The sequence below is a fragment of the Vicia villosa genome, unplaced genomic scaffold (genome assembly GCF_029867415.1).
Source record: "Vicia villosa cultivar HV-30 ecotype Madison, WI unplaced genomic scaffold, Vvil1.0 ctg.002571F_1_1, whole genome shotgun sequence".
Taxonomy (NCBI): Eukaryota; Viridiplantae; Streptophyta; class Magnoliopsida; order Fabales; family Fabaceae; genus Vicia; species Vicia villosa.
Window position 1 is genome coordinate 252,673 of NW_026705973.1, and position 19,205 is coordinate 271,877.

Sequence of the window (19,205 nt, forward strand, 5' to 3'; positions counted from 1 at the left end):
CTGTTGAAGTTTAATTTTTTTTTTTTGTTATGTTTGGAGATTATGTGATTATACTGTCTAAGGGGGTTAAGAATTGCTGTTGGTGCGGCTTCGATTGCGATGATTTTGTGGTTGGAGATATTCTTTTGAAATTTTGATAGTTGATTGCTGTGTGCTTGTTGTTTTTGATGATGTGTTTTCTGTTTTGTTTATATTGTGTTGTGGTTTTGTTGTTCATGATTGTGGTTTGATATGATGGAAATACTTGGTTTTGTTTAGCTCTTGTGATATTGGTATTAGGATTTTTGGTTATTTTTGGTTTAGCTCTTACAATTAGAAAAAGTGATTAACATTGCTGGGATAGTTTGTCTTGAGGTTAACTGTTATGGTGGTTTTGGATGAGTTATGTCTGTGCTGATGGCTATTGTTTGATTTGTGGGTGTTTGTGAGTCCTGCAATTTTTCTTTTAGGATGTGGTTTGGTTGCATTTCAAGTTTCTTATTTTAAATCTAATTCAATGAACTGGAATCAGTGATGACTGATTTCATAGAAATGTTCTGATATATCTGGATTGTGTGCTGCTTGACTTTCATCCACAGGCTATGTTTATTATATTAGTATAGGGCTTTGGTTCTGTAATTTTACTTATGTTGAGTCATATTAGAAACTTTTGCAAGTTTTCAGGCCAGAGCATGAACTCTATTTCAGGCCAGAACATAACTGATAATAACACAACAACTCGTATTAACTCGTTATAGAGTGTATATAACACAATTTCTGAATTAATCAACATACTATTTATGAACTGGTTTTATGATTTCAATATGAATTAATACAAGTTTTATTATTTTTTTTTGTTTTATCAATTCATTACTAGTGTTGTTATTTATGACTATGCCATATCTAACTTTTGCCGTGCAAACTAATTAAAAAGGCTTGTAGGACTAACTGTATTAAAGCAAGAGGCTAAACTACACCATAATATTTTTTTATATTGGTTACATATATTAAAATTCTGTAACAAAATTAGCTTCCAACTATCCTTTATAACATTTTTCTGAACCAAAATTTTCCCTTTATCTTAAGCAAGCAGTCAAGTTTTTTGTCTTTCTCTTCTCTAAACAAATCTTTACGTAGATTTTCTCTTTCCTTTAGTCTTAAGATTGAAGTCTGAGTCATTCTTAATATCTTTCAAATGAATTTTTACGTTAATCTTTAAAATACTTTTTTTAAGACTTTCTTTCCACCACTATAATTTTTTATCCCTAGGACCACTCTTTAAAATACTCTTTATTTTATTTTATTTTGAAGACTTTCATTCTACCTAGGACAACTCTTGAAAATATTCTTCTCTATTTTATTTTGAAAACTTTGTTCCACCACCATACCGCCATCAAAATTCTTTATTTCTAGGACCAAAACTTTACTGTCTGAATTAATTTTCTTTATGAGAACATTATAGATATAGATAGAACATGTCAAGTAGCTTTTTTTATGTGATAAAATGCTAGTCTTTTTTTCTAAAGTACATTAGCTATTGTAAAATCAAAAACCGACTAAAAATTTATGATAGATGCCCCCATGATGCATACTCTGCTCCCTACATATCCATTTACATCTCAGTTTTTTTTCCTTGTAACATATTCTGTAATAAGCCGTTTAATTTCTCTCTTAACACAACTTGGAAATGCGCAAGCACTAAAGATATTTTCTTCAAGTAAAAAAGAAATTAAAAGAATGAAAGTGTAATTTAATCTATAAAAAAAAACATGTTGCTTAATTAAACTGGTTGAATGAAAATGAACTGGTTGAATGAAAATGAACTGGTTGAGGTTTGTTTTAGATTTACTCCAATTCGTTTAATCTCTTGAACCACCCGACTTAGGTTTGTTGATGTAAAAATATAGATAATTTGATTCTCTATATTTGACTAGAACAAATTCGAGTACTGAATGATAGGAGTTGATAGATAATACATATACATGAATACAGATACAGTAGGTTAGAGATAAACACCATTTTCAAAAGATTGTTTGAAGATTAAATTGGCCACTTAATCGCATAATTTGAAAACAAACAAAAAATTCCTGTTATAAAACCAATCTATTTTATGCTGCCAAGCTGTTAGTACCATCAACTCTAAAATTTCAAGACAACATAAACTCTGTACCAACCAAAATGTTTTGTTCATTCACATCATTGTCAAAAGGAAAAATAAAGAATAGATGTTCATGAATTATTTCTTTAAACTGCCATTCTGTTCAACGTATTTTACTCTTCAAAAACTCTGCTAACTCAGATTCTTGCCCCCCATCAAATGGAATTGGATTGACGGAGTGCTGCCTACATTAAAAGAAAAGTGCTCCGGCACCTTCGAGAAAAACCTGCTATTCAAACAAATCAGTAGAATTACCATCAAAGTATTCATTGTTTATTTTGAAACAGATGATTGACCTATTCCCAATCACATAAGAATAAAACAATTCCATTTTTAACATTGCTAATGACCCTAATATTCTTTAGAACATGATTTTGCAGTAGCTTCAAACCTAACAGTATATTAGGTAACATAGAAGGCTTTGAATGAAAATTGTAACATAAAAGCAGCAATACAATATGCACAAGGCAGCAATAGAATGTCTACATAAAAGCATGTCTCTAAATGTTAAACTCAGTCAACAAATTAGCTTGACAATGATATTAATAAACCAAAAATTTAAAAACACGTGCAAACATGAAATTTAAAAGTAGAAGAAAACGTAAACAAACTCCAAGCCTTTTAAGTGAATTTCATTTGAGACATTATACGGTGCTTTCAGCTAATTTTATACCACTCCTCACAAAAGTTAGCCCCTAACCATCGAACCACATGCCAGTGTCATGAATTAGATACTATTACAAAAAAAAACAGCAAATGACACCACTCTGTTCTATGTTCCACAAAACTGAAGATAGAAATTCTGCCCAGTTTGTTCAGAAATGGATTCATCTATCACATAGTCGTAGTGCAGTCCTTAAATAAGAAGCATTAGATAAAGATCAAACAAAACAAATTTTGAGTTTGTTCTATAAAAATGATTTAACAAGCAGAAGGTATGACAGTATGATCTATATATCTAACAACTTCCAACTTGTTGAATGCAGTGAATTCATGGCATTCTATCCAGTTTGTTCCAAACAACAAATAATCATAATTTTCTTTGAGGACAATATTGATTCATCAAGTACCAAACATACTTTTCTTACTATATATTTTTTTTCTTTTCAAAACCATACAATGAGGTTAATTTACTTACTATCAACCTCATTCTTTTTCAAGGCCCTTTTAATTATCAAATAATACAGAAAGCAATAACGAAACAAGTATCACAAAAATCAAATGGAATAAATTTAACCGATCAACGACAAAATAATCATTCCCCACTACATCACTCAAAGACAGTTTCATCCAAACCCAAGCAAAGATTCAATACAAATCAGAGTTGTCAATCATAGTAAATAGTAGTTTGTTCAAACTCCACTATGCTACAATCTACAGCGCAACAATATCAGCAATTTGACAACACTTTCTGCTAATTGTGTACCACCAACCAATGACAATTCATTCAAATTCAGCTAAGCTATGAAGTATCATTCCATCTTATTCAAAAGGATTAAACATTAACAAAAACACATCCAATGCAATTCAAATTCCATTTGTTCCCATTTCAATTAATTCAATAAAACAAAACCAGCACTACTGACCTGTGACGAATATATCATCTATCAATCTACCTAATCTTCTCCTTTGATGGTGAAACTAAATTGATTTATATTTAGGCTTAAATGCACTTCTTTTATCTCTATTTTTTACCAAAATTAACTGTCCTCCATTTCTAAAGTCAAATTTCTGGTCCTGCAATTTTTTATAATGTGGTACTACTGAGTTGAAGATCTCGAAGTAGAATTGTGCTGCCTTCGCAAAATCGAGCCTCCCTGACTCGAGGACCATAGGTTGAGGACAGATTGTTGGAGGAGTTCAGAAGAAAGGTGGAGGTCAGAAAGTTGTGGCGCATCAATGACATTGATGCCACACATAAAAATGGCGGGGGTGAAAAAAATCTCAAAAGTTTTTAAAAAAGACACGAAAAATCAAATTTTAAAAATATTACGACTACAAATTAACTATCACCAAAATAAGGAAAACAAAATTGCAGTTACACGTATTCCTTGATATAAGAGACTAATTTTCTATTTCTTAAAATTTGAGGGACTATAGACCGACCCGATACAGCTTCAAGGATTAAAATGCCTACTAGTATTTATTAATATTTACTAGAAAAAAGACGCCTCAGCGGATTGAGTTGAAGAGTTGAAGAGAGGGTGTGTTTATAAAGTATCCTCAACCTCAATTCTCCAACTATTAGACTATTTTGTATACTTAAACAGTAGCCCCAGCAGTGCTGTCAAATATTGGCCATGGCAGATATCAGTGGCAGATTTTAGGCTCTCCTCCATGGCCAAATAAGAATGCCCGCACCATCCACCATCGACAACACTGGCCCCTAGTCAACAGCTAAGGGTCCAAAGGGTATGTAAGCCTTCTTGCGTTGCACAGATCCTCCTTCTAGTGAAAATGTTCCGACTTCAAGTTTGTTGCATTTGTGTGGGTGGAGGAGAGTTTGTTGGATTTAATGTGAACCCTTGTGGTTTTGTCCTTAGTTAAAAGGTGCATTTGTGAGTTGAGGAGAGTGAGTATTTTTAAACTGTGCATAGCCTCAATTTCCAAGCAATATGTGCAGAGACTTTTTGGATACCAGAATGGTATTCTTTACTAGTTTGTTAGTCTAGAATTATCTGCTATATGTAATTGAATCAGTTAACTGCAGTTACATATATGTTGGACTCAGTTTCTTTTTTGAATCTGGTTAGCTTTATATATAAGTTATAATATGGCTTTGCATTTTATCAGAAAGATTTCAGATTCACAATAATAGTTCATTACATCGGTTTCTCTTTTCTGTCAAACTCGTAAAGATCTTGCATGGACATGGAACAAAATGGTAGGAGACATTTAGGTGAAATTTTTGTCACCTAATTTTGTTCATTGTTGTCAAAATGGCTAATAGTGGCGATAACAATTCTAAAATGACAGCAGTGTTGGCAGTCACAGATAACTGGTAGTTTTCTAAAATAGATTTGTAACAGAAGGCTCTATTAAGTTAGAAGTTGATCATAGAAAACACTATCTACTAATCGAAAACAGTAGTTTCATCGAAATCCAAACAAAGATTCAATACAAATCAAAGTTGTCAATCATAGAAAACAGTTCGAACTCCCCTATGCTATAATCTACCGCGCCCGCCACAATATCAGCTATTTGACAACACTTTCTACTAATAGTGTATCACCAAACAACGGCAATTTATTCAAATTCTGTTGCTATAACCAATTTATTCAAATTCTGTTGCTATAACCGGCTATCTGACATCACTAATACAAACAAACATGCCCAGTGAAATTTCTTAGTTTCATTCCATCTTATTCAAAAGGATTCAAAAGAAAAAAAAACACATCCAATGAAATTCAAATTTCATTTGTTCCCATATCAATTATAATTCAATACAAACAAAAGAATCACGGACCTGTGACGAACCGAATCTATCTAATCTTCTCCTTCCCACTGATCCTATTAGCAGCTTCCCTAATTTTCTCAATATACCCCTCAATAGGAGGAGTAAGAGTAGCCATAAACCGATTAACCGGAAACGGAGACAAATCCGGCACCAAAGCAGCTTCTTTCAGCTTATCCGGCAAAGCTTCAATAGCTTCCTTTTTCAACCCCAAAAGCTTCGTTTCAGCAGCTTGTCTCGCTCTATGCTTCCTCATCAAAACCCTACTATACTCCTTCGCCAATCTCTTCCCATCTTCAGCAGTCAATTCATACTTGGGCAATTTCTCAACATCAACCAATCCCAACGTTATGTAATCCAAACCCGGTGTTCCGACAATCGACGGCTTCTCAGAAACCCTAAACTTCTGATTTTTCTTCTTCGTCATATCGATTTCTCGCTGGCGTTCTTTGCTGATTAACCCTAATTTCTCGCGTTCCGCTTCTCGTTCGCGTTGTTTGGGTTTCAGGTGGCGGAGTGGAGTCGGTGCGTCGATGCATTGCTTGTAGAGACGCTCTTTTTCTTGTTTCTCGCGTGAACCGGTGGGGGTTCCGGGTTTGGGTTCGGATCCGGTTTTTTTGACGGTGATTTTTGAACGTTTTAGGATTTGACCCGCTTTGCCTTTTCCTTTGGCGGTGCGGCTGACGGAACAGCGTTGGAGGAGTTGGTGAGGAGAAGATGATAGTGGTGGATTTGTTGAGTGGAAGAGTGGTTTCAGCTTTGAGAGGCGAAGCATGGTTTTGGTGATTGAAACGATGTCGTTTTGCTACTGGGATGAAGGTTTGCGAATTGAGTGAAGGTTTTGCTAACAGAATGAGGAGGTAGGGCAAGAGGAGAGTGATGATGAGAAATGGGCCGGGCCAAGAATTTTGTAAGATTTGAGCCCACCTTTAAAGCCCAACAAGGATACATCAATTCCCAATAATCTTATTAAATATATTACCGTTATTTTTATAGTTGTATATGATTTTACGTTATTAAACACTTTGTGGCTCAAGTCAATGACCATTAAAAGTGAAGGGTCTTTTAGGTTAGAAAATATGTGTACCTTATTAAATATATTATCGTTATAAATTTTATAGTTGTATATGATTTTAGAGACCTAGAGTCTTCTGGTAGAGATTTCTCTTTAACAAAAGGTTCATAGCCTTCATTAAGTTATATATTTGCATGTCACTTTGCTTGATGTGTTTACATAGGGTTGTTTTAAGGGACTATGGATATGAGGCACAATTAATAATTCAACCTCTTACATAAGTCTGACGATTACAATGTGGGAAATTTTAGTTGTAATGATTTTAATCCATGTGGCATGGCTGATTCTCTATTAGGTTTCTGAGTTATTTAATTCATTTTGTTCCACTACAAAATACTACTAAAAGTGACTTTGGCTAATATGCATAAGGATTTTACTTATACACCATGTATAAGCCTACATAAGTCATTGGATCATGTTCTTAATCTAGTATTGGGTATTGAGTATTGAGTATTGAGTGGTGAGTATTGAATATTGAGTAATAACAATTGATGTCTAGAATTTGATCCAATGATCCAAAAGTCCATTTTATCTATGCACGGTAACTGCACCCACTAAAAAGTAGTGAAAAACTCACAATAATTTGGTCAAGAAAAAATATAAAAGAATTATAACTAACTTGAATTCAAAAATCTATTCAAAATTTTGAATTTTGTTGACTTGATAGTTTGGATTTTTGTACGAACATCACATCTTTAAAAAAAATAGATCATCAAGTGTCATCTAGTATCCGTTATTACTTAGGTTCAATCAAATCACTTATAAATTATGAATCTACAGGTGACACATAAACAAAATTGTGTAGGCTTATATTAATTGAGTTTATGTAATAGCTAAAGATTTATAAATTGTAGTGTTAACTAAGTTTGCCGATATACTAAAACTATTTGTTGATGTATATTAATTTTGTTTGCCTTTGATTCTAATGTCTAATACGCAAGAAAAAATTAATTAGGAGATTTTTTTTTTGTTGGAATCTTTTAAGAAGCAAAAGCTAAACCCTAACAAAACTAGAGAAAATAAAACTATCTAAAAGAAACAAGGATAAAAATAACTTTTGATTTTATTCATACTCTTAATTGTGTCAAAGATATTGCATAAATAATTTTCATAATGGATGTTCAATTAAAGCCCAAGTACACAAAAGTCCAATAACAATACTAATAATATAAGTTCTATTATTAACCCATATCAATAACAATACTAATAATATAAATCTTATAATACCCTTCTATCATTGTCGTGAGGTTCACTTTAACCTTGTCCTCAAGGTTCTAAAACTTTGTTGTTGCAATAAAGTTCCTGGATCCCACTGCTTGAACCATAAAGACTTTGAAATTTGTGCAACTTTCCAGCAATCATCTTTATAGATCTTTGAGAGATCTTTATTCTTTGGTGTTATAGCTTCATTCATCACATGCACAGTATAGGCAATATATGGTTCCAACCATTCAACATACCTTGTGTACTTCTCAACTTCTCCCCTTAGCACATCCAGATGTCATACCTCAAATTTGCCCACCTTATTTATAAGGTTCAAATTATTCTAACTTTGGTTTTATAAGATTTTGGTTCAATTTTACTAATATTTTAACAATAATTTATTTTTGTATATTTAAAAATATGGAATAGTTTACTTTAAATTGTTTGTATTTTTGAATAACAAATATTTGTTTACCCTTGATATACTTGCGAATGCCATTTTTTCGGAATAAGTATCATGATCTAGCGGGTAGTAAAGTGAGCATAAGAAATGACATGTTTGAAACAAACCTGATTTCAAATCCCATCTCCACCCATATTTTTCACTTTTGTCATATTTTTTTCATTTAGTAGAATTTTATATTTTTATTTTTATAATTAGATTTTATTATTAGTTATTTCTATTATTAGAGTTTATTTGTTAATGTTTCTACCATTAAGATTAGATTTTCTATTTTTATGTATTTTAGTTTTTATTTTTATTATTATTATTATTATTATTATTATTATTATTATTATTATTATTATTATTAGAATTATTTGTTACTATTAGTATAGATTTATTGTTATTACTATATTTTTATTATTATTATTATGAAAAAAATCAATAAAAAAGCTTCAAATTGTTGTTCTCACGTGTATGTTTCAAAAAGACAAAATTCTCTAATTTTCCAAAACAATACAGATAGGATTTTCAATGCATTCCAAAACAAGCTCAGACAACAATCTTCAAAAATTAAAAAGTATTAACCATGGTAGACATGACTCATAATATCAGTTAATGTGATGTTCAATACCATTTTTGGCATAGTTGTGAAACTATAAAAACCGGGGAAAGGAACCGAACAGGGGAGAGGCAAAAGGAAATTCACAAAACTCCATTGTTGGATTTCAAGTTTTCAATCTAGAAACACCGTCATTGTTATCCACTCCATAACCCGCGAACTCCGCAACACCGCGCAACATCCGAAGCTCCGACGGTGTCCACTCGCAACCGCTATCAAATTTCCGATCGAGACCCTCATGCGAGCTAGCTGCAAACAGCGGCGCGCATAGCCCCTCCCTCGATCGCCGATAGATCCGAATCATCACGATTTCGATGGTGCCATGCTTTGGTGACAACAATACTCGCGACCACCAGAAGGCTTGCGTTTCCGGCCACTCGAAGAGTCGAAGGTACGGATCTGGTTTTGTGTTCCACTGTGTATGTCTTTCATATTTTTGTTTGGGATTTTGACAGAATAATGTTTTGATTTAAAAAAAAAAAACAAAGAAGTTGTCATGCTTGATTTGAGTTTGGTGTGATAATAGAAGTTCACCGTGAAAAAGGAGAGGGAGAGGCATTTGGGGTCTGGATGTATTGTTTACATTGTTTTATTACATTTGGCTTTATTTTTAATAATTAAATTGATATGTGAGGCTAGTTAATTGGACTTGGCATAACTTTGAAGTAGTCAAAAAATGTGTGGAGTCATTTGCTGCCACGTGAGAGAGAGGAAGTTCTACCCCTTCCTAATTGATAAATTTATTTTCTAAATATAATGGTTGTTTAAATTTTGACTAAGTCCATTTGCTTTTTTTTTCATCTTTTTTTTTTAAGTTACTAAGTTTATTTTCTTTTTTTTTATGTTATATTTTGAAATAGATAAACATGAGATTGGGGGCATATATGGGAGCATACTGCTCCTGTTGCTGTGCTTTTATTATTTATAAATTGTTTATTTTAATTATGGTTGGTAATGTTTAAATTATGTTGAGTTTTACCTTTGGGCTTAGTTTAAATATTAGTTAAAACTATTAGCTCATCACTAATTTTACATCACATTTCCAACTTCTCACCCTTTAGTTTTTATTTGAGTAATTTAATTTATAGATTAGTTATTAATTATTAATATCAAATATTAAAAACACAAAAATATGTTTTTATTTCTTTAATTCTTAATTAACTTGTACAATCTAACATGATAATCTTTTTAAATAAATTAATTTTCATTTGTATATAAATAAATCATTAACTAAGAATCAAAAAGTCAAAAATATTAATTTACACTCTAAAACTCATGCCACACGCTCAAATCAATTTTCTCCACTCTGTGTGACAATTACTTCTCTTCGCTCTGCGCATCAATTCACTCTCGCTTCCGTGCGATTAATTCAAACTCAAACAATTTTTTATAATCTAAAACTAACCAACAAAAACATGAACTACGGTTACTTTGACTTCCTCATTGCACTAGAGGATACCTATGCATAGGGTTTCGAAACCCTAGCGAGTATAACTATAAAAAACACTAACATTCAATCTAATTCTCTTGAAATATCGATAAAACCATTTTTTAGGATATAGGTGAACGTACGTTTACTGTATCTCAAATTTAAACTTATTAAACCTAAATCTAGAAGGGGTCCCCTTGAATAAAAGGGAGACGAAGGGTGCCTAACACCTTCCCTTCGTTTAGCCGACTCACGAACATAGAATCTTTGAAACTTAGGGTAATCCATTTAATTCCCTTCCTTTAGGTTAAAATAAATGGTGGCGACTCTTTTCCTTAAAATTTTAAGTCGGTTGCTACACCAGACCATACTTAGAATCTTGGAATTTCAATGATGCATCTGATAATAAATGTTCAAGCTTCTGAGGTAAAGTTTCCATGTACCGCAAATCACCAACTTTAATCCCATTGCAGTTAGCTTTGTTGGAGTAGCACGGCCCAATGCGTCTCTTATTGGTGGAACTTGAACCACGGGTGGGTCCAATCCGAATTCAATATCCTTCGTTTGTGTGAGATCCCATTGTTGAATGCAGGCATAGCGGCAAACAACAAAAGATTTGGAAATATTAATCCGGGATTTATCGTCCTTAGAGATGGAGAGATACCATTCAACAGTTTCTACGGTTTCGAGCTCGGGTTTGAATGAACGAAAAGTAAACAAAGATATGGACAGAAAAAGAATAGACACATTCTTAAAAGAGAAATAACTTATCAGGCATGCTAATATATTCACTCTTCACAAACGTACACTTACCGACCTATTATACTCAACCTACGATACTCATCTATGTTATCACGTATCTCTCACACAAGCGTCCATCTCTGGAGCACAAACGAGATCATCTCACAACTAAGGTTATCTCTAACGCGAAGCTGCGAGAACATCTGTATTCTCACGTCGGCGATCTCTCGCGTGCCGCTCAAACACGAAAGCATTAAGTGCAGATACAACAGTGAATGCTAGCTCTAAATCTATCTCTAGAGTTCAGAACCAACATATTATCATCCTAGATAAAGATTTAAGAAGTTTATCTCTAAAGCAACCTAAATCCCCGACACAGAGCAAAAATCCAGAAAACATCAACACAAATTTGTAAAGCAAGTTAAATACAACATTATAATCGGCAAATATACATAAGATTCGAGTAACTATACAAAGAAACCCAACACAAAGAAATACACAGAGAATAGAAGAGATAAACCAAACATCTTGCGGGTTGTCAGCTCCGATTGATGAGAAATCCACCTCCGATCTTCCAAGTGCATGACTCGGTGTTGTTTTCTAAGTTAATCCTACTCTAAGAATGAAAATGATGGAGTTGGGACCAAAAACTTTCCCAAAACCATAACCTAGAATGTGTCAAATGAAAGAATATAAAAGCAAAATCTGCTATGGTCGCTAAGCGGACTAACTGGTTTCGCTAAGCGGACCACCTTTATTCACAAAATATCTACAGCTGTACACGTAAGCTCGCTGAGCGGGGCTACCTCCGCTAAGCGGACTCAAAATTCTGGAAAGCACGCTTGAGCGTCGCTTAGCGGGTCTTCTGATACACAACTTCCTTATTTAGCTCCAAAATGTGAAGTCAAGCTTCTCCAACATTATGTTTTGATGAAGACAACTTTAAAACTCTCAAGACCATTTATATATATCAAAGAACAAGGAAAAGATGCATAACTTTATTTAATCAAACTTTCAAGATATATGAAATTCTTGCCATATATAATTTTAGTGCTCAAAATAAATTAATCATGCATATTAAAATTTAATAAAATATTTTTTCAAAGTTTCACTTTTTGAAAAATATGTTACGACAATTTTTTTTCTTACTCTTATATAAGAATTTTGTATTTTTTCAATGGATTGTCTTATGAGACAATAGATTATTTCATGTCTCTATTTGTGTATCTGTAAAAAATATGTTGAACCAATATATTGCCTTTTTGAAACAAGAGTTGCTTTAAGATTTGAAAACAAATTTTATGTTAAACTAATCAATAATTTTCTGGTGGATCTGTTAGATAGAAAACTTATTTTATATTAAGCCAATATATTGGCATGTGACTCCAATAGATTGGTTTACTTTTTTAAAAAAATATATTCGTTGTGAGTAAGCCAATTGATTGTTTCAAGATGCACTTAATTGTTGCTCGCCACTGTTTGAAAAAAATTTATGAAACAATGTCTCGTTTTGAATAAATTTTTTAATTTATTTTCATATTACGTTATGGTTTTCTTTTAAAAAATATATACCAACCATTGTCTTTTTACGTAGAGTTTCCTTACCCTATGTATTATTTTTCAAATTCATTTTTTTTAATTAACCTCTTTCAATCAATTAAATAAAAACTCTCTGCATATTTTTACCAAATAGAAATTTCATCAAGTGATATTTTTGAGTCATATTTTTCATATTATATTCATAAAGTATCTTGAGCACTTAAGAGAGTATATTATTCTTGAGTTTCATATTTGAAAGAGAAGAAGTCCTTCATAGGATTTATATACTACAAACTTATTTATTCAAAAATTCTTGTTTGTATCACATCTTATTTTTCCAGGATTGTTGGAATTAAGATTGCGTGAAGTGTATTCCTTGTTTTCAGGATTGTTGGAAACAAGAAGTGGAAAGTGAGAGGATTGTTCTCATTTCAACTTGATAAATCCAAGAGGATTGTTCTTGGTGGTTTGGGTGTTAGAAGATTGTAGGATAAGTCTTGGGATTAGGCTTGTACAAATATCTAACAATAGTGAAATCTCTTTCGTGTTGAAAGGGGACTGAAGTACTCTCGAATTGTGAGGGGAACCAGTATACATCATTGTGTTCTTTACTTTTCTGCATTTTCCGCTTTCCAAATCATAACCAGAAAAGAAAGTAACATATTTCTAAACTCTTGCACCAAACAAAAAAAATAAGAACAACTTGTTTCTAAAAACCGATAAACTTTCAAAGTCTTAATTCATCCCCCCCCCCTCTTAGGCGCACTCTTAAACTTACACAAAACTGCGCAATCGAAGCCGTGTCTTCGACACTTTATTCCTCGAGGCTCCGATATGCATAAATACCTATAAAAACAAAGGAAAAACTATTAAACGATACATAAAACAGATAAAACCTAAAGTATGTGAATATATACACAAAAGTGGGGATTATATGACAAAAACCATAAAAATAGAATTGTTAAGTGCCACAAATATATACTCAAAATATCGATATTTTGGCACTTATCAAACTCTCCCCAACTTGAAACTTTGTTTGTCTTCAAACAATGTTAAATAAATCAAAGAATCAACAGTAATAAACCAAAGAATTTTGAATCAACAAGTTTTGAAAACCAAAAACAAATGTATGGCTCAACACAAAAATATAAACAAAGTAAATACTTACCACTATCCTACAACGACAACATGTAAACGAAACAAATCCTAAGTACAAAAATCATGCAAAACATTCTAAAACAATGCACGCTCACATCATGAATCACACCTAGCAAAATTTCATCAATGGATGAAGAACACACAAAAATGAGGACTTTTAACACTCATTCAACAATCTTGCAAACAAAAGATTAAATTATGCATTCATCCAAAAATCACATTGAAGATACAAAAGCAAGAATTACAAGGGCTTTTCAAGGTTGTAATGTGGCTTGGTTAACAAACAAGGGATAAGTCAAGGCTAATCGAAACAAAAACTTGCCTAAACCTAAGGGAGTGATCAATCCACCAAAGATTCAAACAACACAATTCCGATCAAACTTCTTCCTTAACCACAAGTTTCTCAAACCAATCACCATACTTCTTAGCACAATTATTCGATTCTCTTTTCTTTTTGTTTTTCAAAACTTTTTCACTTTTTTTTTCTTTTTCTTTTCACTTTTTTTTCTTTTTCTTTCTTTTCAACCTCATAGCAAAAACCAAATAAGTACATAATCATTTTTCTCCCCAACTTGAATTCAACCACATCATCATGTGAATACTCCCTACTTTCTAAGGCAACGTAAAAATTCATACCAAAAAATCATGGTTGAGGGTTCAAGAAAACAAAGAATCAATCATCCATGCAAAAATGACAACTAAACACTCAAGATAAGCATTTAGCAAAAACAACATGGACATTGACAAAAAGGCTCAAAAGGGTTAACAAATGCTCACACATTCACAAGGTGAATTGACTATTAGGTTATGGTGGTTATGCTCAAAATGAAACAAAATGCCTTGATCCTTTTCATGCTTTCAAAAATCAACATAAACAAAAGATTAACCATAATAAAATCTAGTTAAAACAAAGATTGTGGCCTCCAGCATATGTGAACAATGGAAAGCTTTCTCACATTTATGGTTTGCGAACTAAAGTGATTCAATCAACAAGCAAGTAATGCAAAAGAATGAATGACATGGTAATTGTACAAATGAAAAAGTTTCCTAAACATGCTATACTATAGAAAACGATAAATGAGTACCTTGAATGATACAATGTCAAAAACAATATCCTACCATACATTCGCAAGTTGAAACACTCAAGCTTCGGAAAATCACCTCAAAAATCTTCGAATCACCGAACAAAATTTGAGTACAAGAAACCACAAAAGAATTAGAAAAACAAAACTGATATATACAACTAATTAGCCTTGGTGAGAGTGGGAAAAATGAGTGGACCAAGTGGAGTTAGAGCCCCACTGGTACAAAGCAGGAAAACAAAATTCTGCTATGCTCGCTTAGCGAGCTCTACTCCGCTTAGCGAACACAGAAAAAACCAGAAAAACCAGAACAAAATTAGGTGTTCCAGCCCTCTCCACTTCACCTAAATACCTCTTAAACATAAAAATAAACAAAATTTTACAACCGTCGGGGGTGTCTCCCAACAAGCGCTTGTTTTACGTCGTTAGCTCGACGCCTTTATTGTTCTGATGTTCGGAAGGTAGCTTCCTCTCGTCATGCCATGGTGAAGTCTCACCGCACAAGCCTAAAGAAAGTGTTCTAACCAACCACACAACAAACGTTACGGGTAAAAATATATACAATGATCAAACGAACATAAAAACGAAAATATACGACCATATACATAAACAAACACCTATGCACAAGTATGGAACACAAACAACTATTATCATACAAAAAGATAAAGTTGGTGAATGTTGGATTCACAAGTTGAAAAGTGAAGATTTTGAATAACGAACTGGTCCGATCTTAACGTATTTCACCAACATTCACCAACAAAAGTATACTTGTATGCAAACATATACAAGTAAACTTATATGCTGAACATAAACAAGTAAACATGTATATATATATATATATATATATATATATATATATATATATATATACAAGTGAAAATATACAATATATACGTTATATACAAAGCTTAAAACCACGGAAACTATTGCGATGCAATCCACAACCATCCCCGGCAACGACGCTATTTTGTTGAATGCAGGCATAGTGGCAAGCAACAAAAGATTTGGAAATATTGATCCGGGATTTATCGTCCTCAGAGATGGAGAGATGCCATTCAACAGTTTCTACGGTTTCGAGCTTGGGTTTGAATGAACGAAAAGTAAACAAAGATATGGACAGAAAAAGAATCGACACATTCTTAGAAGAGAAATAACTTATCAGGCATGTAAATATACTCACTCTTCACAAACATACACTTACCGATCTATTATACTCAACCTACGATACTCATTTATGTTATCATGTATCTCTCACATAAGCATCCATCTCTGGAGCACAAACGAGATCATCTCACAACTAAGGTTATCTCTAACGCGAAGCTGCGAGAACATCCGTATTCTTACGTCGGCGATCTCTGGCGCGCCGCTCAAACACGAAAGCATTAAGTGCAGATACAACAGTGAATGCTAGCTCTAAATATATCTCTAGAGTTCAGAACCAACAGATTATCATCCTAGATAAAGATTTAAGAAGTTTATCTCTGAAGCAACCTAAATCCCCAGCACAGAGCAAAAATCCAGAACAACATCAACACAGATTTGTAAAGCAAGTTAAATATAACATTATAATCGGTAAATATACATAAGATTTGAGTAACTATATAAAGAAGCCCAACACAAATAAATACATAGAGAATATAAGAGATAAACCAAACATCTCGCGGGTTGTCAGTTCTGGTTGATGAGAAATCCACCTCCGATCTTCCAAGTGCATGACCCGGTGTTGTTTTCTAAGATAATCCTACTCTAAGAATGAAAATGATGGAGTTGGGACCAAAAAATTTCCCAAAACCATAACATAGAATGTGTCAAATGAAAGAATATAAAATCAAAATCTGCTATGGTCGCTAAGCGGACTAACTGGTTTCGCTAAGCGGACCACCTTTATTCACAAAATATCTATAACTGTACACGTAAGCTCGCTAAGCGGGGCTACCTCCGCTAAGCGGACTCAAAATTCCGGTTCGCTTCTGGAAAGCGCGCTTGAGCGTCGCTTAGCGGGCCTTCTGATACACAACTTCCTTATTTAGCTCTAAAACTGCGCAATCGAAGCCGTGTCTTCGACACTTTATTCCTCGAGGCTCCGATATGCATAAATACCTATAAAAACAAAGGAAAAACTATTAAACGATACATAAAACAGATAAAACCTAAAGTATGTGAATATATACACAAAAGTGGGGATTGTATGACAAAAAACATAAAAATAGAGTTGTTAAGTGCCACAAATATATACTCAAAATATCGACATTTTGGCACTTATCACCCATTTGACTCAAGTTTGTCAATTTCTTCAAACAACCCTGACAAGTGGACTACAATGTCGTTACCAATAACACCCAATGTATCTTCATTAAGGATACCAAAAGGAACAAGATGAAGGGTGAAACTTTTTTCCTCCTCATCACCCTATTGACAATTGAGAACATTGTAGTCCTGGCTGAGTGACTCGATTTGGTCGACGGTATAACCAGCGGCAATGAGTTTAGTGGGAGGGGGCGCAGTTGGCTTTGCGGAACAAACGACGATGTTTGGGGTGGAAGGGTCGTGTTTGAAGGTGAAAGGACGTTGAGATTGAGAAGTGCGTAGTGCGTGAGAATACAAGCACAATGAGGACCTGCTCATTGTTGAAACACTGAACTGCAACAATAGAAGACATGGTTCAGTCATGTCAATCTTGAGAGAGAGAGAGAGAGAGAATTGAGAATAAGTCAGATTCTGAAAGGGAACGCCGTCGACAAAGTGGACAACTAGAACTGTTGCGTTGTAGAGTTTTCAGAAGAAATTCCCGACTGAAAATATAAGCACAACATGTAATAACAACATCCGTTGGAGGAGATAAACAAAAAATTTCACCTATTTGCAAATCAATTTCAGCAAACTTGAACCCTTGAAGTGTACCTAGAGCAGCAAGCCATATGTGGACAAGCACATACAACCCTATGAAAACTATTGAGAATACCTTGAAGTTAGAAAAATAATACACTTCATGCTTCCAATTTGTCTTCAGCTCTGCTTGTAAAGATGCCAAAACTTGATTGAGCAAATCCTTCTCACATAACATAGATGGATGCAACTCACCAATTACACCCACTGTGAGAATTTTTTTAGCCACGTGACTTACAGTGTTCTTGACTACACTTTTCAATTTTTCCTCTATGTGCCTTAGATCAATTGCTTGGCACAAGGCAACTAAGCAAGTCAATGACATGATTTTCAATATTTCAACCGCTTTTGGAGTTTCTCTTGATGAAATCAAGCCTAAGGAGTTAACATCTTGGGTATGCTTATTGACACTTTGAACTTGAGTAGTGACAAGATTAGCAAGGTGTTGAAGTTCCAAGTAATAAGATGGCATTGCAATTTCTGATCCTTTGAAGTCGTAATCCAAACTTTGATTGCGGCTTGCACTTAGGTTCGAAGGCAACCTGTTGTTGAATAAATCATCCACAAGCTCAGAGAATTGCGCAAACATAAGTTTCCCGGTTGAAGCAATGACTAAACATGTGGTATCCATGAAAAGGTCAATTCGTGTACCTTGTAAATTTCCTCCATGAAGTGCCTTATTCCTTAAAACATCAATAAGTGGATTATCATTCACAGGAGACTTGTTACCGACATACACTTTTGAGCCCGAATCGTTGTTTGAATTTGCAGGAGACTTGTTGCCGATAGACAATACCCTACGTCTGAAGCTTGATCCAGTCTTGTTGATTTTATTCTCTTTAGGTTTCACTAAAACCGGACTTGAAGGTGTTCCTTGAGATTTAGGAATTGTCATATAGCTTCTTAGCAAAGCTTCAAGAGATAACTTGAAATCTTGCTGAATAGACTTGGTTTGTTCTGTAAACACGTCAGATGCATTTTTCTCAAGCTCTTTAGAATTCATTGAATCAACAATATTGCCACTATATCTGCTAACATAAGGAGTGTCAGCCTCAACTCTGTGACCAGTTTTACTTTCAGGATTAACTATCCCTTCCACTAAATCTTTCACATTTTGTTCGCTTTCCAAAGTCTTTGATATGTCAGGTGAATCTGTCTCCCTCTCAATCATCTTATTTGCGTGTCGAATCACTTCAATATATGGTCTAAGCCACTGTGGCGACGTTCGAGCCATTATAGTGCAGAGGGGTTTCTTAGAAAGTTGCGGTGAAGAACCCAAGGAGGAAGTGTCCGAGTAAAGTAACATGAGAAGTTGCCATCAAGATTTTCCTCTGTGACGATGAACACAGATGAATCATAAGTTGTTGGATATATTTCGTCAGGAGGTTTTGATGGGGGTATCTCTTAATCGATTAGAACAATAAGGTTGTGTTATTT

At 33.8% G+C, this 19,205-nt stretch overlaps 2 protein-coding genes across 3 annotated transcripts; both read right to left on the reverse strand.

Annotated features, from left to right (window-relative positions):
• Positions 1-2,067: 2,067 nt before the first annotated feature.
• LOC131639276 (uncharacterized) lies at positions 2,068-6,477 on the reverse strand. 2 transcript variants are annotated; one of them, XM_058909772.1, is made up of 2 exons: positions 5,604-6,477; positions 2,068-2,366 (listed from the first exon to the last, which is right to left on the reverse strand). In XM_058909772.1, the coding sequence occupies exon 1, from the start codon at positions 6,364-6,366 to the stop codon at positions 5,620-5,622; it is 747 nt and encodes a 248-aa protein (XP_058765755.1). In that variant the 5' UTR covers positions 6,367-6,477; the 3' UTR covers positions 2,068-2,366; positions 5,604-5,619. The 2 variants fall into 2 exon arrangements, with proteins under 2 accessions (XP_058765755.1, XP_058765754.1); XM_058909771.1 differs by having other exon boundaries at positions 2,068-2,363; positions 5,604-6,476.
• A 9,614-nt stretch (positions 6,478-16,091) lies between these two features.
• LOC131639268 (phenylalanine ammonia-lyase-like) lies at positions 16,092-19,002 on the reverse strand (the record flags this gene model as incomplete). Its single annotated transcript, XM_058909764.1, has 3 exons — positions 18,918-19,002; positions 17,927-18,485; positions 16,092-16,101 (listed from the first exon to the last, which is right to left on the reverse strand). Coding segments are annotated over exons 1-3 (654 nt in total), but the record flags the coding sequence as incomplete, so codon positions are not given.
• Between the last annotated feature and the right edge of the window lie 203 nt (positions 19,003-19,205).

What these genes read in the sequence shown, in the direction of transcription:
- LOC131639276 (XM_058909772.1), bottom strand. Translation starts at nt 6,366, where the DNA reads ATGCTTCGCCTCTCAAAGCTGAAACCACTCTTCCACTCAACAAATCCA.